This window comes from Saccoglossus kowalevskii, chromosome 12, assembly GCF_978046115.1.
Source record: "Saccoglossus kowalevskii chromosome 12, keSacKowa6.1, whole genome shotgun sequence".
Lineage (NCBI taxonomy): Eukaryota > Metazoa > Hemichordata > Enteropneusta > Harrimaniidae > Saccoglossus > Saccoglossus kowalevskii.
This window is the reverse complement of record NC_140652.1, coordinates 31,005,838-31,033,351: the sequence shown is the minus strand read 5'-3', so window position 1 is coordinate 31,033,351 and position 27,514 is coordinate 31,005,838. Positions and strand designations below refer to the sequence as shown.

The window sequence follows — 27,514 nt, the reverse complement described above, 5'->3', positions numbered from 1 at the left end:
TTAATAGTATCTTTTCAGGTGACTCAATGAACGAAATAATCTAACCATTTTAGAGTATTTTAAAACAGGTTAAATAAAACCAAATGATTTACTTTGGAGTAATAAACGAAAACTTCAGATTAGGGTCACTGAACCACGTTACTACTTTTCATGCCAAATGAATAAAAAAGAAGTTTGTGCATTATGCTTAGGCGACATAATAAAGTGTATTGAAATCCAATAAAGTCAATGTAAAATAGGATAACCGGTACATAAACAAATAGATTCATATTTGCATTATTTCGATATTACAAGGAGTAACTCTTACTTGTTTGATAGCCAAAACGACAAATACCGAATTTAGTATGATATACTTTGTAATTGATAATTAATTTGAGACCACGTGATTAACGTGGATTTTCATTGTATTATTGTTTCAGTGATAAAATAAAATGCAAATACCTTACAGTAACAGTCAAATGGATGACGGAATTACTGAGGGTGTTATCTCTTCTACGTAGGCGTGGTTCTACTACATTCACGGTGATGTTAAATGCACACGTTTCTGCATAAAGAGCCGGCGTGTTATACCTAACTTCTACTTGAAGATTTCCAATACCTGTTCCAGTAGTGTCAATATACAGCTTGCCACCAACAGGTACCTAAATAGATGAAATTGTGGAGTTGAAGTTTGCGGAAAGCTTATCAATTGTTTGTCCGTTTAGGCTGCCATTAATTTGGAAGATAATAATAATATGTACCTCTCTAATGTGCTGCACCATGGACCCTTCATTTAAAGGGATTACTTCGCTATAGGCATCATCAGCTTCTATTGTTATTGTGCAATTCATGTGTACCGGTGTCTCAATCACATTTCTAGCTGCTGCCGAATACTTAACCAGGGCATACAGAGCAATAATTGTGTCCTATAATAATTTAACATAATATTGGATGGAGTATGTTATGCATGACTTTGAAATAGTATGACATCAATGCCAATTTGAGATATTTCAGGAGAGCTTTAATATTAAAAACAAACGTTGTTAGGCGATTTTATTAAATTATCAAAGAAATGGCTTTTCATTGATTATTGAATACCAATTTATGGTTTTTAATCAAAGAAAGCTTAGAAAGAGCTCCCGTGTGCTGAGAGATTTGGAGGCATATTAAAACTCAATTTAAATATTTAAAATTAGCCTTTCAAACAAGAAGCTTGGCAACTAATATTTGTTTGCTATTTGAGATGTACTACGCAAAAAACTTGGAGTATATAATACATTTTACATGCCACAAGGTCAATTTAAATCTGTTTTTTGAGATATCAGAAATAATTAGATAAACAATATGCATTTTTGTATCATTAAATACATCAAGTCCGAGGATTTCCCCTCAAGAGCAACCGTGAACCAAAGAAATTTGATGATTTTGCAAATTAGGCAATTTCAATCCAGTATTGCTTTCAGGCACTTAGTCTTGTTGAAATGCAATAATTGGTTTATGCCCATCACCAATATCTTCCTTCATTGACTAAGAGGTGTGGGATGGTGTACATTGTCTCATCTCCTAAGCTATTCTTAAGGAAAAGTTGCATTCCATCAGCACTGCAATAACTCCTTTACGTATTAAACATTGTAAAATTCTTTCGTTTTAATTCAGATCAAGGAAAGCTTAGAAATAACTCCCGTGTGCTTAAAGTTAATAAATTCAAGATTTGCCTTTCAAACGAGAAGCTTGGCATATTTGTCTGCTATTTGAGATGCACAACATAAAAATAATGTGATTCACATTATCCAAATATATAATACATACAGCAAATAGATTTAGTTGTTCGTCAGTGGTTTTCCACTTCCGTGATGAATTCTATTTTTGTTATGTCAGAAATGGGCTAATAATAGATAATCAGTATGCATGTCTGTGGAATACCTCAAAGAACCAAATAAATGATTATACAAATTAAACAATCATCATGCATAGATTTAGGTCTGTATATTGTTTCAGGGCATACATGTTAAAAGTGTCATTGTAATGTGATGTATAATCCTAACTAAATTCATGGGAAGCTGAAAAGTAAATTATGCAAATTAGGTAATTATTATGGATGTGTATAAACCCAAAACTTATTAGAGTGTCATATATGCCTCACGATTTATTGAATTAAGATAAGTATTGTCAAACACCATCTATGTATGAAGTTTTATTGAAATTTGATTAGAACAAAACACTTATTATTATACAAATTAAGTAATTAATATGATCTAATATCAACCCAAAGCTAAGAAGATCTATGCATTGTTTCATAGCATCTATGTAATAAGTTTCAATGACATGAAATAATCAGTCATTGTGATATTAGTGTAAATGCCGAAAATTTTCTAATTATGCAAACTAGGTAAATCATATGCAAATATTTAATTTCAAAATATTCAGGTTTGTACATTGTCCTAAAACTGTACCTAATTTTATTGAAAAATAATGATTAGTAAAACCGGCAAATTTAATAATTATACAAACCAGGTAATTAATATGCACGGACATTACCAAACCAGGTCTGTGCCATATATGTACTAAGAGGAGATGTGATGATTAGTACTCGAGATATCAGTGGAAAAGCCGAAAATTGACTAATCATTATGCAAATTAGGAATTAATATGCAGGATTTTGACCCCAAACTAGTAAAATTGAACATTAGTTCAGAGCATCTACGTAGCAACTCTTCATGATAATCCAATGAGTGGCCCTTCAGATATCAGTAGAACATGGAACAGCTAAAAATTGGCGAATTATCATGCAAATTAGGTAATTAATATGCATGGATTTCAACCAAATCCAAATCACGGTAAAAGGTTCTTTTGATTTACCTGGACTTCGACTTCAACAAAGCTGCATTATTTTTTACTTGAACACCATAATTGCTCATTTCATGGACAGAAATATATAGCATCTTATTACTTTGGTTCGGGGTTTAGTTTTATAATATTTAGTCTTTTTTTTATCACCTGTAATATCACAAACCTACTCCTGTTCGTAGCTGACAGAGAGCAATTGAGAAGATATAAATTACCGGTTGAGCAACAACAATAATTAAGAACAGTGTTGTAGTGAAAAGGGTTTTGCCGGTCAGGATTCAGTGTTTAACCATAACTTTTAAAACTAATACTTACTTGTGTAGAAATGAATCCCCCCTGTGAATTTCTCTGCGATGTTAACCAAACGACTATTGCATTGCTATATGCAATATCATTAAGTTCCACTTGTGTTAATAAGGCATACGCAGTTGTTTCTACTTCAATTGCTGATGGATTGTGGGTGTACCAATATGGTTTATTTCCATCACCAAAGATTGCTGCGTCTGTTGTCCAGTGTCGGGAATTTGTTTCTGTGTTGAGAAAACATAGTTGTTCAGTTTGAACCATGCCTCAAGACAACTTCAATCTTCAAACATCTTGGAAATAATATATAATCATAGAAAAATAGTTTTGATGATAATGACATACTGCACTGTCTTGTTTTGCATATGTAAACACAATGTTGACTAAAAAATATAATTCAAGTTCATATTATTCATAGCAATATTTTGACTGCAATACACGTACGAAAAATATGAATAGATAAATGACTATAAATTTGAATGTGGAGCAGAATGCGCCAATTTTGTTCGAATCCTTTGACACTATTTCATGTACAAGACAAGGTTCATTTATTTTGTACTTAAATTTGTTTTTCAGTCGTAAATAATATTCATATGTTTGAGTGTGTTATTCCCACTTGGAATATACAATTTATAACATTTGAAAAATATGAACGACACTAAAGTCAGGTGCCAAACATAGATGAACATGTTTAGCTTTAGCTTTGGCATTTTGGCAAAGATCAAACAGAACCGAATGTCAACATCACCCCAACAAATATTAAAAACATAAGCTAAAATGTTGTTTTCTCCAGAACTTCGAAGGTGGTTGCAGAATATTTGTGAAAACCATTGAATTATAGTGACAAACACTGGTGACACTTGGTTTAATATTAACTTTTCATACAGTTTTACTTGTATGTTACGATAACATAACATTACCTTTATCATATGTAGCAAGCGCCCTCAATTGTTCATTTGCCTCATGTTTTTTTCCACTGTTAGCCAAGACCAATGCATACGTAATTATAGCCACAGCATATGGTCTATCAGTATCTTTAATTCTCCCCTCCAGATACGAAATTGACTTAGAAAGTGAGCCGCTTTTCTGTTGGTACAAAAAGAATTTACAAATACGATAAATTCTACACCACAAAATACACACATTATAGACACTGCAGATAGTTTTTAGTAAAACGAATGCAACAAGGGAATATTGGACTACATAATGATCCGAGTTGCTTGGGTTGTTATACTTCGTTAGACTTGAGACCTTGCACCTTTTCTAAATCTGTACATTCATAGCGACGGTGCAAAATGTAATTTGTAGTGCTGGTTTACAAGTTGTATATAATTATCTGAAGCATGTATACTGGATGTATACTGTCATAGCCTGTTATAATCTATATAATGACAGGGAAACAGTACTGAAGAGATTCACATTAAACTGTAAACATCAGTAAACTATGTTGTGCCGTGAATTTGATGAATTTGTGGGTGCTTCAAAAAGTCCATTCTGCCATTTTTATTTTTGTGTAACGATGGCAGAAAAACAAATATTTGTTTGAAACATTGCAATAAATGGAACCAGCACACAGCCATGTGGATATGCTTCATGCATTCTCAAAGCATTTTTGTTTTTCAAATTTCTTCTTGCACATTTTGCATATACAAATATTAGCTACCTGGTAATAAGGACGTGTACTATGTCATTAATTATATTCTCCAGACATTTAAAGCATTGTTAGAACATCTTTAAATTGCCCCTTGCCAAACACAAAACACAATTTTGAAAAACAAATACAGTAGAGTCCTTGGGAATTTTATTGGTCAAACCTTGCGTTCTCTTCAAAAATCTTTTTTCAGACAGAATAGTGACTACTCAAAGACTATGCGGATCTGATGATAGAAAGCAATACCTCTAGAAAATCTCTAGAAGTCGAAATGTTCATACACTCGCACGTTTTTCACATGTGATAAATCTCGTTTCGAATCCATTTAAATAATCAGTGAACTCTGATAATTTGCAATAAAGAAACTATATTATTCACCTGTGAACCTCGAAAATTGTCTACAATGAAAATGATTCTGGGAGCAATACAACAATAGAGAGGGGTAAAAGTGTTGTATAACACGATTTATACCACTCTGAGCTAATTGTATGGCCGTACGATTACTCTCTTTAATTCGCAAGTCTTGTTGTTGCTATAGCTTTGTATCAGCTCAACCCACCGTATACTGTCACAGATCAGAGGATTGGCTAAGCACGCGGGAGCACACAACGAATGGTGATGACAAAGTGCACACAGTTAACTAAGCTTTTTTATTCTCTAAACCTCATCAACAGATATTCATACTCAGAAATTAACATGAAACTTGTGCACAAGAATTTATCACTAATAAATCAACGACTTCAATCTATTATCCATTTATGCGAAATACAACAATATGCTTAATACATAGTTACGTAAAACTAAGATGGGCCATACAAGGGCTTCGGGTCAGGGAATTAAGGCAATACAAAACTGTGATAAAGTTTACAGTATCAGTGTACTATTGTAGTCCTGCAGTGTTCTGTTACGCTCCTCAAATCTTGGCATCGACGATACTTCAGCTGCCATCCACATCAAGTCCATAGAGCTTCTAACACTGCCTGTGCCACCAAGTAACCGATCCGGGTAGATATAATAGAAACCATTCACCACCACCAGTTGCCAATATTAACGTACGTCAACACGACCACAATACATCAGTTCCCAATCACCAAGCCAACTAAAAATAGCAATACCAATTACACGTGCTAATTAAATTCCCGTCACATGACGAGTATTCTAAAAAACTATTATGTATCGCTACATTACACTTAAGGTACCGAGACTATTATTTGTGTTGAAAATTACGATTCACATTTATTTATTAATTGATGAACTGCACTATAAACGTTCATCTGATAAAGTCAACGTAACCTAGAATGTCATGTAAGTTGGTTAAAATGTAGATTTTCTGAAGGGAAGCAATGCAGCTTCAGTAGTGTTTTCCAAAATCAACAACACAGGTTTAATTTGTGTGCCTATAAGTTTCAAAGATTAACTCAAAACAAAGCAATGTTAGGATGTGTTATCAGTAGCTATCTGACACACAATGAGTGTTTCCAAACATTCGAGTGGTTTGTCTCCGCCCCTGTTTATTTCACAGATTAGTCATTTGCATATGAATGTGTCAGACACAAGGTCACACAGCCACTGAAAAAAAAAATCATTGATTTTGGTGTTTTCATCTGCCGATTTTATCGAACTATAGCTATCCCATTCCTTTATTTTTTTTAGTTTCCAATAGCCTTACACATTTGGTGGATGGTCCTACACATGGTAAAACAGATCTTGATGGGAAAACAAATTGATTGTGCAGATAAACAAGCTTGAAAATCTTTACTGTGACTTTATGGACGTTTTCTAGGAGTTTATGTTTTTTCAAAATACAAGGTCTTTAACAAAAATAACGTATACTTATTGTCGTCGGATTAACACCAAATTTTCACAGCTTTAAGGTGACAATGAGAGGAATGTGAATGTGTCCAGACAAACTTTCATGGATTATTTACCAATGTGTTGTGGTTTGAGTTGGGGGCAATGCGACTAAAACAGAAATTAAAATTCAGGACACTACTTTTCAAAACGCGTTGCTTGAATAAAACTGACCAGACATTCAATTTACCAGACTATTAAACAACTAGGAAAAGTGAAAAAAAACTTATTATCACCAGCATAAATGCGTAATTATTTTTTTTACAAAAAAAGTAATTTTTCACTTTTGATTAAGTAACGCACCGTAGAATGCAGATACGGGTATGGCAAACACACCTTTGAAAAGCTTGAAGTCTGGCGATTCCAAAAATATATACTTTCCTGGGTCTATTTGTAGTCATTTGGTCACAATTAGAAGATGAAAACAAGTATGCAAATAATAGTCCCGCTACCTTAAAAATAGCTTAAATAATGCGACATATATAATTCACAATAAATTCCATACTTCTATTCATCGCTTTAGCCCCATATAAAAAAAATTGTCTACACGACACTCCAAAATTTGTAAAGTACAACTTACTGTTGATATGCCGTCACTCCTCCCTGTTCCACTCAGCAAAGGGCAGAACCACTGAAACCAACAACTCGCCCTGTCTGTACACAGGTATAAACGTAAGGCTGGTTGACTATTAGTCTGGTTCTGCAGCATGAGCAAAGTGACGAAGAGCCTGAAATGCCCTTACAAACTGCTGCTAGGCAGAGCTGAATAAGGTACTCACACTTCGACTGCTCGTGGTGTACTGACTTGCCACGTCCACCACACAACTCCCATGAATTTACATAACAAAGCCACCTGCAAGACGCATGCAAGCTTACATTCCCATTCATACGCAAATACCCACGTCATACGCTGTACAAAACAAATACAACACTTGGCTTGGTTAGGCTCGACCAAGGGTCGGGCCAATTTTATTTATAAATTTAGCTCTCATTTATATAGCGGAAAACTCGGCTGATTTTTCTACAACATATACAACCTAATGTATACTGTCATTGAACATATTATCTTGCACCCTGGTTAAGACAATGCAGCTTCAGTCAAGGTTCAACATGAGATCACGAGGTGCTACATTTCTTCCAATGAAAATCTTTTTTAAGATTTGGAAACTGTAAGTCTATGATAGACGACATCAACCATAGCATGAAACTCCCACCGACTGCTTAATTGAAGATTACGTTTGAGGTTCTCTGCAAATACACTGGCTGCGCAACTGATTGCTGATTGATTTTTTATGATTGTAAAAATTTCAGTTATAGTCATCATCTTATAAACCACTCGGCTTTCCATTTCCAAGATGCTGACCACAAATGTGTTGTTTACAGTCACATGTACAAGTTACAATTACCTATACTAACAGTATAACCATGACTATGGTTCACATTATCAGTAATATAAGTTTAAAAGTCATGGACAATAATAAAAAAAATGTGTTTTACTTACTTGGCAATTATATTGCGCGAGTACATCACATTCTAACAGAGAAATAATCACATATGCTGTAAAAGTGGCATCGCCATGTACGCCACCCTGAAAAGACAATACTACGTAAACAACGTGCATAGTACGTACACTTTCTTCAACCTCATTATTTAAATCACTGACAAATTATTGTTATATAAAAGTGAATTCTGAATGTTTGCAACTATTGAGTACCTAGTTAAGTCAATCTATAATTATTTCAATAGTCATTATAAACATATTTCCCTTCAGAGAAACAAAGTATTTGCTCGATATTCAGTCATGACTGAATCACTAGCACCTTGAGAATGTATTTCATTTTTTTTTCAGTACCCAAATCATATTAAAGTGCAAATAACAGATTCTAAAGAAGATAATGGAAAAAAAACTCACACTCATTTCCTTGTGATACACCCTATAGTTTTCTATGAAAGAACCATTGTCATTTTGCATTGTTAACAACCAGCTTGCAGTGTCACATAAGACAGTCGGCTCAATAAATATGAATTTAGTCGTTTGGCAGAAAACCTTCATTGCAAAAGCGGTCAACCTGGAATTGTACAACAAGCCAATGTTTAAGTAGCTTGTTAATTAATTACACATAGTATAGCCGCTGCTTTTCATATGCATTAAACTAAGACATCCATGCTCGTGTCGGGAGCACAAAGAAGTAGACTAACGTGCCAGTAATAAAATTATAAAATAATTATGTTTATTTTGAAACAAATCTAGAAATGAATGTGCATCTTGTCTTCATGTCATTGGGATTACAACTCTTAAGTCTTTGAACCTTTATTATTTTTACCGTTTTCTAACGACTTTTAACATCATTAGAATCTGATGCGATCACAAACTCAGTTGCTATGACGAAGAGATAAACATATTTTTATCTTGACATCACGACTTCAAAACTAATACATAATATTCTTTTTGAAACGAGAGAAACAGGGATTTTCGTCGAGTGTAGCGAAACAGGCGTTCTATCGGTATTATTATATTATATTATATTTCATTATATCGATAGCTACATCCTTTACACGTAATAAGATTATGCCACACATACCATGTACTGCATGGTGTATGAGTCCAGATAGAGAAACATCCCGACCCTTTCTTATAGTAACTTATTTCACCATAATATCCTGTAAAATAAACATCACATCTGCATCAATTATGGGGAAGATAAAACTCAATTATCATTCTGTTGTCATATGCATTACTTAAAGAATAATATTAACTATTTTCACAGAGAGTAATTAGACGTTGGATTAAATTTATTTATACATTAAAAAAATAGACAGAATAATACAGACGAATACCAGACCACTACAGTACATTAAGAACAAAACTATACCTGGAAATTTACAAATCCACCGAGCAAACTAAATAACACCTCATCTATGAATCACAGATGTTTATGCATATAAATAATACTCACCGTTTCTGATGTGCCTTTTTAACGTTTGCTCAATATCCGGGGTGAGTCTGTTTATTGCACTCAGATACATTAACGTATATAAGTTTGGTGCTGTGCGAATCAGTATTGTCTCTCCATGACCTCCTGGTCTTGTTATCAAATCTTGTATATTATCATTAATAACTGCACTTACTGTAAGACCCATTAAATTACCTTAAACGGAATAATACAAATTATGTGTTAAAAATTGTAGATAAGTTACATTTAATAATAGCGTTAATTTACTTTCCGTTCTTACCTACTAGAGTGCGTGTGTTTACATTCTAGGCATGCATATTAGAGAAGCAATGTAAATGTGAATGTCACATAATTGACGCCATATATGGGACATGTGTATTCAAATTTTATAACCTATGAGCATCGTAATTAATATGAGGTAATTATATCTTTCTGTTAATGATTTCACTCAATAGTACTTATTTCAATGTGTTCATTATCTGTAAATTGTGCATAATATCACAGGGAACTGAACTGATTTGAAATACTCACCACCTATGTTAACACGACATTCAGGTGAATCGGGAATCACATCAGCAGGCATCCTAATGTCTATTTCATTAAATTGACGATGTTTCTCAAAATGTTTATGCTCTGAAAACAAAGATAAAAAATGATATATGCGAGTTATTTACCTATTTACTGTTTTTTTGAATAGTGGATATTGTATAAAGAAATATAGGGCGTGATATCGCTTGGTAATCAACCTTCTATAAAAGATCAAAATACTCCTATGGCATATTTTTAAAAGCCACTTATTGTTTTGCTCACTCTTTGATATTTTCGGTGGCACAACCACTAAGTGGATTTGGGTACTGATCTGTGCCACTATGGACAAACAAGTGTGGCTTTATTGAATCTGGGTTTGAATATGCAAATTGATTTCTGGTCTCTGTGTCCTGTTGTATGGTCAAAATCGTATTTCAGTGATTTCGGTAAGAGCTGATATGTAACATTATTGTCAAACTGATTTATTAAATAATTGATTTTAGACATCTTGTCTGTTATGTATATAGTGTACCGACGAACCACTGTCACCGAATGCTAGTTAGAATGATCTGGATTTCAATCTCAATATGGTGTTTGAAATGTAATTTGCAATAGTGTTGACTGCATTGAAGGGCATTTTCCTATATCCTCACAAAGCTGGGATATCATCATTATGTACAATTTCTGCATTATGAGATGTATGTGTGTGCGTAGTGTGTGTTTTTAGAGATTTAATTATGTAATTTGTAATTATAGGATCTGTCAATGGAATTAAAACAAAATTAAAATGGGACAAACACCGTAAAAATAAAATTGTATCGTTTGAATTAAATAATCAACTTATAGTTTTAATAGTATGTACGGGCTATTGTATTTATATTAGCATTTGCTCATATCATATTTGGGGTATGTTCCTGATAATCTATAATTGCTGCATTATGGTTGGATTGGTGAGTATTGTGTGGGGATGTTTTTAGGGATTTAAATAAACTTTTTTATTTTGAAATTATAGGATCTGCATTCTCAAAATATTCCAATTATTAATGACTTTAATGTTTTGTAGAATTAAAATATTAAATCTTAGATTGAATTACTACCTTTTGAGATATCGTAATTTGATAATTTGATTTAATAGGAATGTTGCTATTCATTAATACATACCGCTTACATGCATTTCCCAAAAATTACGAAACGAAAAAAAAAATCTTACCAATGTTCTTAACCGGCCCTTGGTCAGTATTTTCTGTATTATCAACTCCTACTCTGTTACTCAGCAAACCGGTAGGGTCGAGCAACACTGAATGTTTGAAGGAATGTTGAATACCAGCAGGCTGTATTGAGATGAATGAAATGCTTAATGACAACTATGACAGTTCCCGTGGATGACATTTTTGCTGAAATGGGTATGTTGTGTTGCTATTTATTGATGTCCATGGCGCTTAACACATCCTATATACACCTTGTGTTGGCGCAATCCCAATATTTTCTCTTTTAATTTTCTTATATGCTGCATTATGTTTTGTGTCAACTTAAACTTACTTCATATGTGCTAGTATAACCAATTACAGTATAGTTTTGTCATATGATAATGATAGCAATAATATTACGTACTTCCACTTTCAATATCCTTTCCACAATATCATCACCAATTGGACTGAGTGCTTCGATTTTGATTGGAAAGTTACCAACTTTTAGTGGAATAACTGTAAATGTAAACAATGCTGCGTTTTTTGCCTTCACGATAAACCATTTACCATCACTTCTTTCCCCAGGTTTGGCATCAGAACAGATACCTTCCACACCGTACATGTAAGCACTTACCTAACAAGAAAGATACAATTTGTTAAAAATCACTACACTAAAAATGATGTAACATTAGGGGTTGCTTCTCACATTTGGATAGCGTTGCAGTCCTTATACACGGCCACCAATATAGCTTTTTCTTACACACTGCAAAATAGAAACTATCAAAGTGTACTATTAAGTGCTTTGTGGTAAAATAAATCCAGATTTACGTGTACGTGTTTTGCGAACTGTTAACAGAAATAATAATTCTCAAATGAAAGAAAGCATTAGTTATTTAAGGTATGTTCAAACCATAAATTGTGCATATCTTTTAGACTAGCATTATTATTATCCACGACGTCTACATGTGTGTGTGTGTCATCGGTTTGAGGATGGTTTGTATTGCATTATCATGCACATATAGCAATCAGTGTTAGTTGTTACTATTAAATCAACTGAGATAAAAGAAATTATTGTGCTTGATCATTTAATTAGTTATTACAACAGTATCAATATATTTTCCAGTAGTCATCGGAATAATGTTTTATACATATTCATCTATGAATGTGTTTTATTCTTCATTGATTTGTTATCAGTCATGTGCAGTAGCATTATAGAATTTTGCGTGGTAAACAATGTATGCATATGATATACAGTGACGTCCGTGTTTGTATAAATCATAAAGGATTACATATTTGGGTGATAATGTGTTATAAATACATGGTCCGTGGCAGTTGTGATACTTACAGCTAGATCACGTGCACCATAGTTGAATACAGTCGCTCTGATTTCAATCTGCTCTCTCATTATAACAGAATATGGTAGACTCAGCTGAATAAAAAAATGTTTAAATGCAAGTAACTCAAATGGCTGTGAAACACATATGCCTGTATCACGGTTTACTCCAACCGCCTGTACAATCCACTGAGTTAGGCTACTTGGTACAGTCACAGGCAATGTCATCTGACCATTTTCACTGAAAAAGAAATAAAGTAAGTATTCAATGCACCCATAGTAATTTCTACAATGAAAGAACTTTACCCTTCTATCGACAATAAATTTCAAATATTCAACTAAAACGTCTCAACGCATTGGTTAGATGTGAATCACATATGCAGCGATATATCTTACAACACTTGAACGACAAAGTGTTGATGATGCTTCGCATGATGATTGACCCTGTTGTTATCAGGAAGAAGCATACTGACTGAATACGACTTAAGATTGATATATGGCGGGTCCCTCATGTGGAACAGAATGTGTTCATTCTTTTCTAAACACTTGACATCACTTATGCCTTGGGGTCAATATGTCATTCTTTCAGTGACTTGTCTGTGATTGTTTTGTGTAGTTTGTGTCTCATGTTTTTGGTATCATTGTTATTTCTATTTCAAGACGTCACTGTATACAGCCACAGTTTGAATGATACTGGCCCTGAACATTATAGAACGGGACCTGACTAAAAATTATATATACAAGTACTTGCCTGCATGCATGCTAAGCATGGATTGGAATATTGTGTAAGTTAGCACTCTCCCAGTGAATTTTTTTTGTAAACAACAATACACCACTACATAAGATGCCGTCATGTTTCATACATAATTTATCTGCCAAAATGTGCTAATCCGTCAAAACAGAGAAAAGTGAAAAATAATAAAAAACAGCCAGATTTTGCTAGGTACTTATAGTCAACCAATGCAAAAAATGGTGATTTTACGCGCCTTTATATATCTTTATGTATTGGTCTCTAAATCATTATTATTAGGAGAGGGCTTGTAGTTTCGCCTTCGTCAGTCGGTCATGAGTTATTCCTCGGAGATGGCTAGACCAATTTTTTTGAAAATTTAGTGCACGTCAATTTATTTTGCAAGTCGATCAAATGTGGCCGACTGGCGGCCATTTTTAATGCCAAAATTCATTCAAATTCGGAATCTATAAGCGCGCGTACTAGATGGAACGCTTCGCCCGAACGCGCTTCGGCATACAGAGTAGACGACGATGTCCTCACGAAATTGTCTGATTTCGATATTGTACCGGTGTTATTGGCAAAGGGCCATTTTATTTGATGCCGATTTTAGTAATAAATGCTTGTTATCTAATAATTTTACTTCTTTTAACTGTTTCTCCTTTATTCGTTTTAAAAAACAACATTGTATTCATCCATGGGCAATTGATGCTCAATAACGGAATACATTATCGCGAATAATCTGCTGCAATGACGTCATAAAATCTGCTGGTATTGATAATGCTATACTATACAAATGATAGGAATGTTAACATAACATTACAATGTGCATGTGACTGTATTGTAAATAATGTATATGTAGATTATTTGCAGCTGTCTTATAATAGAATTAACTTATTTTATATCCTCTTTTTTAAATTAATGCATCAGTGTATTGGTAATATAAGCTGTACCTATAGCATAGTGTGTCATATACTTCTTCATTGATCATATTAATTTACATATCATATCACAATTTTATACCGTAAAACCTGGTCATTCGCATTAATACATCGTATATATATATATGGTTGCCGTGCATTATGTAATAATAAAATATATCGTCTTACTCTAGGAAATCATCTGAAAATATCCATGTCTCTGAAAAATCAGATCTGACTTGCAAAACTAATTCGACATCTTCGTCAATATTCTCGTCATCTGTAAATTCATCACTTTCAAATCTACCAATTCGACTACTAATTTCTCTGGTACTTTCCAGGGCACTTAAGCAGCAATCAGCAAATGCTTCAAAACGTTCATTATTTTGCTTTATTGTCCCTACACGCATATCTTCTAGTTGTGAAGCTTGTTCAGTACAATACTCTTCAAAGTTTTCAATATCTATTGGCGATTTTCTAGCGCTGTTCTGTCCATCTATGCAAAAGTCTCGTAACATACCATTATACTCATTAGCTGCAACACACAAAGTTATGTTCAATGATAATTTACTCACTTAAATCTAAATATAGCAGTAAGTGTTCTCGAGAGAACTCTTTAGCTAACCTGGTTGGTAAATCATTTCACTGGTTTACTGTTGCTTGGCAGAGTAAACTCGTTAAGTATGAAATGATCGACTAAATCGACAAAACTAAATCTGCCAGTCAGAAAGGTACTGGTGTTAATACTCAACAGTATAGACGTCATTTTACACATTGTGTTACCCTTGCTTAAACCGTCCAACATTTGGTTGCTACAGAAGGCAACAAAAACAACACAGCATCGATTTACCTCCACAAACAAAAACAAAAAAAACAATCGACGGTTATTCACTTGCACTAAATGCAGAATAAGTGTCGTAACATATCATTGAATATTAAAAGCATTTGTAGTATGTAGTATCAATTTCATCTAAGTAAGGTTTTATTTTTCAACGTTTGTAGATTTTTTGTTTGATATTATAGTATCGAACGATAAAATAAACATGTGTATTTTAATAACATACTATTAAAATGAAATGAAAAAACGATTGCAAAAAACAATGGTACAAACATCTCAGAAATAAGTATTGCCTGTCAATTATTACCGTAATAAAGGAATTTTAACTTGTGAAGCAAGGTTCAAAATCATAATGTTGTTGCATCGCCATAATGTCTATCGTATATGTTCTGCTCATCAATTTAGATAGTATTTGTAATTGTAATTAAGGAAATTCACATCACTCACAATACTTGTAATCTTTTTGTAGTATGGAGTAGGGGAAGATTAAATTATTTGTGGACGGGAAAGTTAAATAATGTTTGCCAAATGAGGGCGTAGAGACTTGTGTTAATTTGTGTGTTTTGTGAATTTAGAAGTAAAACACTTGAATTAAATATAGTATGACTTAATTTAATTTCGTTTAGTATATTTATTTCGCACATTATGAATTACTGCGATGGTATAATCTAGGTATGAACTATTGTAGACGTCTTTTAAATTATCTCAAAGCTGGGGAGGTGAGGCGTTAAGTGAGTGAGGTATTTATGATCGACCTGAGGGGTTTGATTTGTCTGCATGTCAGAGTTGTTACATAGAATGAAAGAGCTGTCATACACGTGGCCACATGTTTGGGAAAGGTATTTGAGTGATGATTTTGTGCTCGCCGCTGACGACGTAGCTATACTGTCCTTCCTTGTGAAGTACTGCAAGTAAACTGCGCCGACCATTGAAATGCGCGATTGAAGATGTGCCATGTTTATCGCTTCCCATTGGAGACGCATCTTCCTGAACAGTGAGAAAAACATATGCATATCTCGATAAGCTGCGGACCATCACCAAATAACTGACAGTGTGGAATGGTGCAAACCTAAACACTTAATTTCGTATTTTATTGCGACATTCGAGTAAAATAGTCTCCGAGTTGACTGTTTTCATGTTGATCTGGGGTGCATGCAGTATTTAAATTGATAATGATGAACCCTGCATTAAGTTGAATATATATGTACATGTCATTTTTGTCATTTAAATTTCCTTGGCAAATAATTGTTATAATTTGAATGTTGATGAAATTATGCGTGGCACAGCCGTATTTTTGAAGTTTTTGGGTGTATTTGATCAAATGATTTTGTTATGTATAATTAATATTTATTAATTCCCATCCATGCCTGTACTCGCTGTTATTACTGTATGTGCTGTTTATTGACTAGTGTTGTAATACTTATTGTGTATAATTCTTCTGTTATTGGAAGTGGGGGGTCGTACCATACGTTAGTTGCCGGGGTTTGGTCTATACTGTCACTTGAACCTTACCCCAGGGACGTAAATATACTGATGTAACATAATTTCATTTACGCAATTCTAAAATTAATCATGCCACCATGTTTAGTGATATTCATAAAAAAACAAACCTTTTGCGCTCAGGGATCTTCTTTTTCTAGCAACTACAACGGCACTACACCCATAACCTGTCAATGAAAAGGAATATCGTCCTATAAATTTGCTGAAGGTTGAATTAGTAATCATTATTTGATTAGAAGTCTAATGCATTAAGGAAAGAGATTAGAAATGTAGTCAATCGATGTTTTGATAATTTAAATTAATAAACAAGTTATAAAAACAATACCAAAGTTATACAAAGGCACTATCATCTAGCATATTGTATTGGAAATAGAAAACACTTTTTGTCGCAAACGGAACAAATCTAAACGGTGTGTATGTGCTCGTGGGTGCCTGTGTGTGTAAAGATGTATGATTGTGTACACGTGTTTTGGGTTAGTTGCCCCAATAATATTTTAACTTACTTTCCCTTTTTTCTGTTTCCAAACTAGCATCGGTCATAACCAACATGCCAGCATCCTGTAAGACACAAATTATATAGTAGCCATGTAACCAGATATAACCAGCTATTAACACAATCATGCCACAACTATCTGAATATTGGTCTGCAATATACACATCTATATTCAAACTAAACCACTCTTTTCATAAATTAAGTTTATGGTTTGAGATGCATCATTCCGAAAAAATATGATAAATAAGTAAAAAATATTGCCATTTAAAAGAAATCAAATATTACCACCGAAGAACTTAACCAACCCTAACAAATTCTCAAACTATTTTAAAATATATTGTACTGATGTGAAGAAAAATGTTTTAAAACATGTATCGCCCTTGAGGGATGGGGGGTGGGTGGGGGTGGGGGGTTTTGTGGAGTGAGATAAATGGATAGATTCCTACATCGATGTATGGTATCCCACATGGAATGTATTAGCTGTTGATTGTTATACCAGATAGTGAATGCTTCACCCAAGTTTCCATTACCCTTAATGTATTGGAACCATACTGTCATTCCCAACAGATTGACAATCACACCAGACGATGATTGTACCAGACATATAGTCAAACGGTACTGGAACAGACAAGTATATAGTCGTTATCAAACCCGCTGACAAGTTTGGTGAGTTCATCTGTCATTAAATTTAAAATGTCACCAACCAAGATGCCAACTTACTTCGCCTCAATGTTGTGGTGTTTGCCAATTTAGGAAATTGTGTTATAGTGAAGAATATAATCTGACTGACGGATAACATCCCACTATAAGGCCGAGCTCATCGACTTGCTCTAGCAAAGTATGCTGAACTGCATAGTATTATATGAGCCATAAAAAACGAGCACATTTGAGGATCCCTGTAGACTAGTAAAACAAGTATTGAAAACATTAAAACGACATAAATTTGAGGCTAAAGCTTCCAAATACGAAATTTCTTTCACACTACCTCGGTTACATTGTGCTGGAAATAGATGTTTTAACCAATCCAGACAAAACGAAAGTAATCAAGAACTGGCCTTTACTAAGTGGCATGGCCGGATATTACCAACTGATTGTCAAGAGGTTTTCAAAGATGGCTAAACTGCTGTATAAATTACAGTATCGGTAAACTCGAAAAATGAAAAATAACAGTTTTCAATTGTATACCAGAATGCCTTCAACACATTGTCTTCAACACATTAGTTGAGTGGTTCTCCCATTCATCTGTATTGGCGTATCCTGACTTTGCCTGATACCGAAAGCATAATGGAAAGAACAAAGTCATCGCTGAGGTTTATCTAAGAGCACCTGGATAAACACCTGTATCAAAAGACACAAGAGTGATAAGTAACCAGACCAACAACCATTTCAGCCCAATGGGTTCAGCAGCAGAACCCACTATTTTCGCATGGCTTGTGGCTGGTATAAATACGAAAAGGCACGTGACATTATACGACACGTTTGACACTGTGATATATATATACGATGCACATTTACCACGTCGGAACATGCAATTATATTCATATGCTGTCAACAATGCCATTAGGTATTGTGCATTGGTTTCTGATACTTGAAACATCCAAAAATGGCTGTAAAACATTTAGGTAATGACACAATTACCCGGTCGCTGTACCTACACACAACCAAACCATTATAATGATTGCGAAAATGTTAATGTACACATAAATGACTGTATACGAGTTCCTAAGAAGATACAATCTGACCGTTCTGACCGATACTGATCTGAAATCCAGGATCAGTGCATATTACACAAATACACAGGGCATTGCCGAAAAATTCAACCAGTTGTTGATAAACATGTTAGTCACCTTGATACTAAATAACAAGTCAAACTGGAGTTAAGTAGTTAAAACCATGGCACATGCATATATAACATAACGTGAACGGGTATGTACAGCAATAGCTTAATTGTATGCTACTTATAAAATCACCGGGAAAAGATGAGCTGATAGTGCGTAAAAACAAGATACATTATGACAAAAAAGCCAGTGAGTGATTTGAGACTGAATCTTGATCAGAAATGTGAACATCAAAGGTAAATATAAATTGGCCACAGAAGTGTATAGAAATGAAAACAATCCATACTGATACTCCCAGTTTGGAACTAAATGCACCATCCATATTAATCTGCCCACATCGATTGATGCTTTACTACCATATGAACGTTCATTCAGACCACCGATCGGAGATCCAACTCCAAGACAAAGAGATGCCAACCAGGGCTGCTCAATGCGTGACTTTTTCCTGCGCAGAATTTATGTCTGAATCTGACTCGAATATTTCAATTAAAGGAGTCCAAGTACAACACCACCGGTTATTCATATTATGAGACAAGTATTCAAGTATCAAGGAGTATGAATAATATGACACATGTCCCTTGATTTGACCGGTTTCCAACTGACACATGACACAAAAGTCATCAGTGGGTTAATCCAATAATGTGTCAACATCTTCAGCAACAGAAACTTTGGATGATGAAACTGATCATGAAATCGATGCAATTCATATTGACACTGTTGAACCTTATGTGTTGCATTTTACAGATTCATGTAGCCTCAACGAGAAACTGGGTTATAACTGATGGGCAATGTTTATTTCCAATAATGATGCTGAAAACCAGCAATGCAGAATGTTACAGAAAGTGACACACACACAGAATATGACATAACAGAGATCTCAACACCCACAGTATGGTGTTACCTGCTTTAAAATATAACAGATTATCATATGAGAGGACACTGTTAAATTCTGGATGTACGAGCTTAATCATTTGCTCCGAAGCATAAACAGCCGACAGGAATTGTACATACAACCACCAGTTAAACCTTGAGCTTCACCAACATAAGCGTTTCCTTTTTTTAGAGTAAATTGTTGGATTTGCCTGACAAATAATCTAGATGTATCTACATCATGTCTATTCTCTACCATGTGTGACACTATTCACTTGCGCATGTTCCAGACAATTGGAAAATCCCACTTCCACTGGAGCAATATTTCTTTCTACAGGGGATGATTGTTGTAGGACAAGACACGATTAGCAAAACGTCATTGAGGGTACTCTGGTGCTAGATGTTACCGTTATAAATTCAGAATGGTACCTTGGACTCCCTAATTTGTGGGATGGCTGGCCATCGATTATGCTAGTATATACGAAGCTTAACAAGTCACGATTTTCAAATACTCATCAGAAAATTGCATTGTGGAAGAGTTATACCATTTACCGTTATTTGTCTGTATTAATGTCACATGATTGCCACTAAGGTATTTTAAATCATAAGTACCACCAGGTCAAAATGGGTCTAGGAATTACCTAGTTTGTTGATCGAGATATAGTTTTCTAAATATATATTGAGCCATGTGTTTATGAATATTAATGAGGTTATATGAACGTATATATTGCTCATATACAAGTCTGTGACAGTGTTTCAGATATGACAGTTATGCATATTAATTAGTTCTCTTGTCAAATGCTTCCATAATTGCACATATTGCATCTCCCTAATGCTTGAGATATTACAGTTATACATATTGATGGTGTCAGGCGACCCCTTCTTCTTGAGTCACGTTGGACGCAATGAGCCAAAAGGTTGCATGTACATGTAGTATTGCGCAATTAGTGTTAGATTCTCTACTAGTTCAAACTAAAATTGACAGTGATCAATTTCTACATTCTGTGAATTATCACCAATGTAAACTTCCCTAGACAATCCACTATTTTAGTGAATTTATGTATTGTGTTATTCTGTGTTTTGGTTCTTGTAATTATGTTTAGAAGTATTAAAGCTAATAGATTTAACTTGATATTTTCGTGTATGTGTATTACATTGCATTAATGTCTTGTCTACCCCATTCCATAAGTGAACAAATCCCTGTCCAGTGTGAGTTATGTGTGACAATAACTCACTCATTCAGCGAGTATATGCAATCAATTGATGGCCTTTCGTTGGCTTAGTCCTAAATTACGAGCTGGTAATTGTAGCTTTTAGGATATTATCTCATTCATGATTATTTCTAAACCACAATATATATATACTTAAACATTCTACCTCAAACACCTCCTTTGCATTTTTTCCACCACCTGGTCCACAACCAAGATCAAATGTGTCCATTCTTTGAAACATCTAAAATAAAAGAAACAGTCTTTAAACAACATTTTTATGCAATACAATATCTTTTCCATTGAAATCTTTTTCTCAAAGTTATGGCAGCTGCTGCTAATAATAATAATAATAATAATAATTTGATAATAGATTTTGCTTCTATCTGGAAATGGTCAGAACACTGCCTGTTGAATTTAAATCAATACTGGACATTTGGATTTTAATACTGTGGTAAAAATTGTTGTATAAACTGGTATGTACAATGTAAGGTACAATTAAAAGACGTATAAGAGGTAAACCAATGATTTGCCGATTTAAGACGTGCTGAATAGTGACATATCCTAAAAATAAATAATGGCAGCAGTTTCCTAGAATGCTTGAGAAATACAAGAACAGAAATACGGCAGAAGATTAAAGAAAGACAAAATTTAAAATTAAGACATTGTGATGTCATTTATAGAACAGCTGCAAGACAATTTACTGCTACTTAAAATAGCTGAAAACAAGTCATTGTCAATGACACGTCCCCGTTCCGTTCATATTTGAGTGACATATACATTCAAAGCAGATCATGACCGAAATGCACCTGCATATGTACAACACATTGTACTAAATCTGAACAAAATCCATCCATGCATGACTGAGATCTGGTTCCGGAATTGTGAAAATACGTGATTTTAATGCATTTTCGGTCTTAAAATGGCCATCATTCAGCTATTGTTAAGCGGATCATGAAACAAATGCACATATCTATTTGTGACATGATGACCATATGTGTGTGAAGTTTGAACTTGATCAATCCAGACATGTCTTGGATACGGATCCAGAACAGAATTCTTTAAGAAAATGGCCGCCAATCGGCCATTTCGAACTTGATCCGAAAAAAAAATGACGTGCATCAAGGTCCTATTATGTTTAATGTAAGTACCAAATTTGAACGAAATCCGTCCATGCATAACTGAGATCCGGGTTCGGAATGGTGAAAATGTGCGATTTCAATGCATTTTCGGCATTAAAGCGGCCGCCATTTGGTTATCGTTAATGGGATTATGAAACAAATGCACATACATATTTGTGACATGATGTACCTTGTGTGTGTGAAGTTTGAACTTGATCAATCCAGACATGTCTCGGATACGGATCCAGAACTGAATTCTTTAAAACAAAATGGCCGCCAGTCGGCCATTTCGAACTTGATCTGAAAAAAAAATGACGTGCATCAATGTCCTATTATGTTTAATGTATGTACCAAATTTGAATGAAATCCGTCCATGCATAACTGAGATCTGGGTCCGGAATGGTGAAAATGTGCGATTTCAATGCATTTTCGGCCTTAAAGCGGCCGCCATTTGGCTATCGTTAATGGGATCATGAAACAAATGCACATACATATTTGTGACATGATGTACCTTGTGTGTGTGAAGTTTGAACTTGATCAATCCAGACATGTCTCGGATACGGATCCAGAACTGAATTCTTTAAAACAAAATGGCCGCCAGTCGGCCATTTCGAACTTGATCCGAAAACAAATGACGTGCATCAAGGTCCTATTATGTTTAATGTATGTACCAAATTTGAACGAAATCCGTCCATGCATAACTGAGATCCGGGTCCGGAATGGTGAAAATGTGCGATTTTGATGCATTTTCGGCCTTAAAATGGCCGCTATTCGGCTATCGTTAATCCGATCATGAAAAAAATGCATGTGCATATGTCCCATATAATGTGTGATGTATGAGTGAAGTTTGAACATAATCGGTCCATGCATGTTCGAGATACAGGTGATCACGGACGCACGGACGCACGGACGGACGGACGCACACAGGGCAAAACATAAGTCCCCGTTTTCGGACTCCGTCCGAACGGGGACTAAAAACATTCATGACAAAAGATCACCCCCGGGTTTAAGTTTCAAAAAACTATTGAACAACGAGAATAAGAAAATGAGAGACGGAACTCTGCGAAATTAATGAAGTTGCTATTTGTATAACGAAGAATGAGAACCAACTGTGCTATAGAGGCAACCAGCATGGTGACTACCAATAAAGCGAGGTTGAGCAAAGAAACGAGCGAAGGTGATGCTATGCACCAGTATGACACTTCAGTAGACTCCTTACACTTCCAATGACCTTGTGTTTGAGACAAATCGCTTCATTACATTTGACGACATTTTCAACTTTGATATGGTGGCAAGCGGTTAGTGGAAGCCAGTATTCATCAGCAGAAGTGGTCTGTATGAATCGATTGTGATGGTGTGTTGGATGCGTTGTGTCTACAAGCCCTCTCAGGCCTGAGCACATAATGAGAACAGTGATACGATGAAAATAATGAAATGGTCTAAGATATTTTACTCGAACAAACGATCTGAGCATCGTATTCATTTCGGTGCCAGAGGAAATGTTTTTAAAGTTGTATACTTGTAAGCCATTTGTTATATAAAGCAGTCACCACTGTTGTAAACAATAGCTATAAAAGACTTGTGTTTCAACATATGAATGTGATAACTACTACAACATACCTTTTGTGCTGTCAATTTATGCGCATCATTGAGTAAGTACACAGCCTTATCAACTGCTAATACACCTACACGAGTACCAGGATCTCCAGTTACGGTAATCACTGCTTCACTATCTGGCTCATATTCATCGCTGTCCGCCTCAACACTTAACTGGAAAATGAGAATGATATCGGGTGTCACGAATGTCAAACATTAAATCATGTTTATGTTGTATGTCGTGATTGTGGTGTTTTGTGTTTGTGTTACGGCGATAGATAGGCAATGTTGTTTTTGGCGATAGATAATTGTTAAAAATATATAGAGTGGCAAGATGTTTCTTTTAGTCAGTACTAGAGAAGCGGACTTTGATAGAACCCGATCTGAACGTTCATATGTGACCAAATATGGATGTCCGATCTTGTAGGTACCACAGTAAGCCATTAAATAATATTGCATCATGGGAGTTTGTGATCTATAATGGAGGACGTCGTTTCGCCGTTGCTGGCAGCCTGTCAAGTATACCAAGTTTTACGTGTCTACTAATCACGCGTTTGCAAGTAACGTTAGAACAATGCAGTGTGTATTGTCATACAAATTAATGTATTGTGATCTACGGAATGTGCATCATGAAGATAATTCTATTGGCCAATTCCGGCCTACTGCAGTTAACGAGTGGGGAAACTCGCCAGTGAATGACATTCCTGATTTTAGTTCTGAACTGGATGCGCCTTCTAATTTATGTTGCTGGCTACGGATGTGTACTGCGGTGCAAGGGAATCCACCCGGACCACTCTCCTTCTACAAGTTACGAATATTGGGAGATAAACTCTGTAATTGATTGGTATCGTGCTCGACTGAGAGTGCAGCGTGTATTCTACGACTACAGTGTTTCTGACTGTGTTCTATAATTACCGTCGTCGCTACCGTTAGCAGATACTCGCTGGAAAATACACCGTTATCACGCAAAGACCCGTTTTCATCTAGTTTGAAGAAACTGTATGTAGGTAGGGCCGTGTCCGATCGCCAGTATATTATTTGCGTCCGTTGTCTGTTATGCATGTTTGTCTCTTAGTTTTATGCATGCGTGCACGATTCTATGATAGACATTTTTTTATATTATCGATTTAGGAATTTCCTCGTAATAGTATAACGTAATCCAATACCCCTTTATAGAGGGTTTGGCATTTCTTGACCACTCTTTTCCTGTGTGGAAATATTACAATATTATTACTGAATTACTATTCTAGTGTTATATTTTTGTGTAATAATACAACGTGTATCCCACTACCCCTTGTAACGGGTCAGGTATTTCCTGTCCATCCTTTAGGCGTGTGGAATAAAGTACGTTGTTTAAAACTTACTCGTGTAGCGTGTACTTGTTGTTTTGTCGCATATAAATTATGCCTTAAGTTTCGAATCGAACCCAGTTCACAGAGGTGTTATTGGTATCATTTGTTTGGGACAATTTGAAATCATAGCTCAACCCAACTAGCACCCTGTGACATAGGGAATGTCGTATAAACGTGCAGATATGCGTCATCTACTTAAAATAATTTGAATATGGCTCCACGTTTCGTGTTTAATGCGATATGTTTACAGGCTATATCTAATTTTGTTCTATAATATAACATGATAACAAGGGAATTTTACATAAATCATCAAGTAAGTTCGATGAAATAGAATCATGGTTAACTTACATTTGTCTCACATTCATCTGTGATGTCCAACCAAATAGCATCAGACACAACATCACCTGCATTAGTTATATAATATACAATCAGACGAGATGATGGCGACATTTCGGGAATAACTTCAAAAGACAAAGTAGTGACAACACCTACTTCTCTTAAAACCGTAGCATGATGCAAAATTTGGCCTCGAGCAACAACCTGTTAAAACAGCATTTACAGAACGTTAATACAGATGATTGTGTTTTGTGGTGGTTTTATTTTGTGCATCAAGTTTGATTGTGATTGGTCCAGGTATTTCAAGATACAATTCCGAACGCACGCACGCACGGAAACTCTGACGCACGGATGTATAGAAGTCAAAACATAAATCTCCGTTTTCGGACTGCGTTCGAACGGGGACTAATTAAGCGACGATTTGGGTTGTTTGAGGGTTTCTACAAACGCAATGTTTAAATTAATCATGCCGCACGACACTCGACATTGATAATATGTATCTTTACTTTATTTTACCATTTCTTTGTCACATTCTCTAATATACTTACATAATAGGTTAGTTTACTAACTTCACTGTCTTGCGTTACTAATATTTCAGCAAAAATATTATGATGAACCTGCATTAACAAACAGAATCGCATATACTTTTCTATAATTATTGTGCAAAGTGAAAAAGTGAACTAGGGTAATGTGATATGTTGCTGCAAAGTCGTATAGTGTAGTGAGATTGGTAAAACGTTTTTGTTGTATATACATATACATATATTTTTTATAATAATCAACTCTCGTATCTACACTGTATATATATATATATACATACGTGGACAGAGAAATTAAGACACGACTACATGAGTAAAGTTCACTCTACAGTACTGTTTCGTAAGGTACATGGAGTACCTCACTCATCAGGAGTTAAGACTTTATTAAATAAACCACCGAAACAGACTACGTTATAAGCGCTACAGATTTGCATAACAATGGAGTGTGTTTACGATATTAAAACTAGTTGTTGCATAGCAACGATTTGGCTCTGTGTCTACAGGAAGAAAAAAGCTCATTTCTTTTATTTAAACTACAGTAATGTGGTTGGAAAATTATAATATATTTCTCTCTAATACATAAGTTGCAACGTTTGCTTGAAGTATTGTATGGTGCAGCACGCAATAACACTCTCCATTTGATGTCGTAATCGATGTTATTGTCTTTTAATGACCAAGCGTATTTACTGAGCTCTGTTGCGTTTCTCAATGATTGGTTGCGTAGCGATGCTGTGTGGTTTCTGTACCGGGTTTTAAATTCATTTCCTGTTAGTCCCACATATGTTTCACACTTGTTGTTGTCTTGCCGTCTGATATTAGCTTGGTAAACCAAGGCCGATTGTAAACAATTTCCGTCTAAGGGGCATTCAGATTTCTTACGGCAGTTACATAATCTGTTGATCTCGGTACTGGGTGTATTGGTGTTGGCCGCTGTAAGCTGTTGTTTGTTTTGATTGCAGATTATTTGCTTCACGTTATTCGTACAACTGTAGCTCAATTTGATGGTGTTACGGCTGAAAATTTTCCTGAGTTTGTTTCCCTGTTGGAAACACTTATCAACCAGGGTGAGGAATCTTCTCCCGACGCTGTTAGTGACATTTTTACTGAAGGGAGGGTTAAACCAGAGGATGTTGTTACGAGGTCTGTTTGTTCTTCTTCTTTCTGTGGGGGGTTCGAATTTGAGGTGATAATCATATCCACTTTGATTTAGAGCTGTCTGGTAAGGTGGCGCGGCTAGATCAAAGTGATTTTCGTCTGATGAAAGATATGACAATCGTTTGTTGATTCCTGCCGGTATATTCTTTGTGATGGAGGGTGGGTGGTTGCTCTCTCTATGTACGTATAGTGGGTGGCTGTTGGGTTTAATATATGGATTGTAAGAGCTGTCAGTGAGGTTGAATGTGACGTGACGTCCAGGAAGTTGACAATATTTTTATTAGCTTCGATTGTGACTTTCAGACCGTGTAGTTTGAAAATACGACAGATGGCTTTTTTTATTCTTTCAGTTTCTTTGGGTGTGTTGTCTACAGCGGCTAAGCCA

The 27,514-nt window shown here is 35.2% G+C and overlaps 1 protein-coding gene and 1 long non-coding RNA gene across 2 annotated transcripts in view; both read right to left on the bottom strand.

The window, feature by feature from the left end:
• LOC102808586 (A.superbus venom factor 1-like) overlaps positions 1-27,514 on the bottom strand; it is a 54,569-nt gene that overhangs the window by 7,940 nt on the left and 19,115 nt on the right. The window contains exons 11-29 of the mRNA XM_085506031.1: positions 25,984-26,052; positions 25,448-25,639; positions 23,772-23,921; positions 21,200-21,274; positions 17,125-17,179; positions 16,732-16,788; positions 14,473-14,818; positions 12,646-12,874; positions 11,725-11,934; positions 11,324-11,444; positions 10,117-10,218; positions 9,589-9,780; positions 9,214-9,292; positions 8,544-8,700; positions 8,133-8,219; positions 4,050-4,215; positions 3,142-3,356; positions 741-905; positions 442-641 (exon numbers count right to left, since the gene is read on the bottom strand). Of these exons, the coding sequence (XP_085362157.1) occupies positions 442-641; positions 741-905; positions 3,142-3,356; positions 4,050-4,215; positions 8,133-8,219; positions 8,544-8,700; positions 9,214-9,292; positions 9,589-9,780; positions 10,117-10,218; positions 11,324-11,444; positions 11,725-11,934; positions 12,646-12,874; positions 14,473-14,818; positions 16,732-16,788; positions 17,125-17,179; positions 21,200-21,274; positions 23,772-23,921; positions 25,448-25,639; positions 25,984-26,052 (2,867 nt within the window). The remainder of the gene's footprint in view (positions 1-441; positions 642-740; positions 906-3,141; positions 3,357-4,049; positions 4,216-8,132; positions 8,220-8,543; positions 8,701-9,213; positions 9,293-9,588; positions 9,781-10,116; positions 10,219-11,323; positions 11,445-11,724; positions 11,935-12,645; positions 12,875-14,472; positions 14,819-16,731; positions 16,789-17,124; positions 17,180-21,199; positions 21,275-23,771; positions 23,922-25,447; positions 25,640-25,983; positions 26,053-27,514) is intronic.
• Positions 5,412-7,319, bottom strand: LOC146735729 (uncharacterized). The gene is made up of 2 exons (XR_014931258.1): positions 7,212-7,319; positions 5,412-5,879 (listed from the first exon to the last, which is right to left on the bottom strand). It is a non-coding gene; the product is annotated as an uncharacterized LOC146735729 (long non-coding RNA).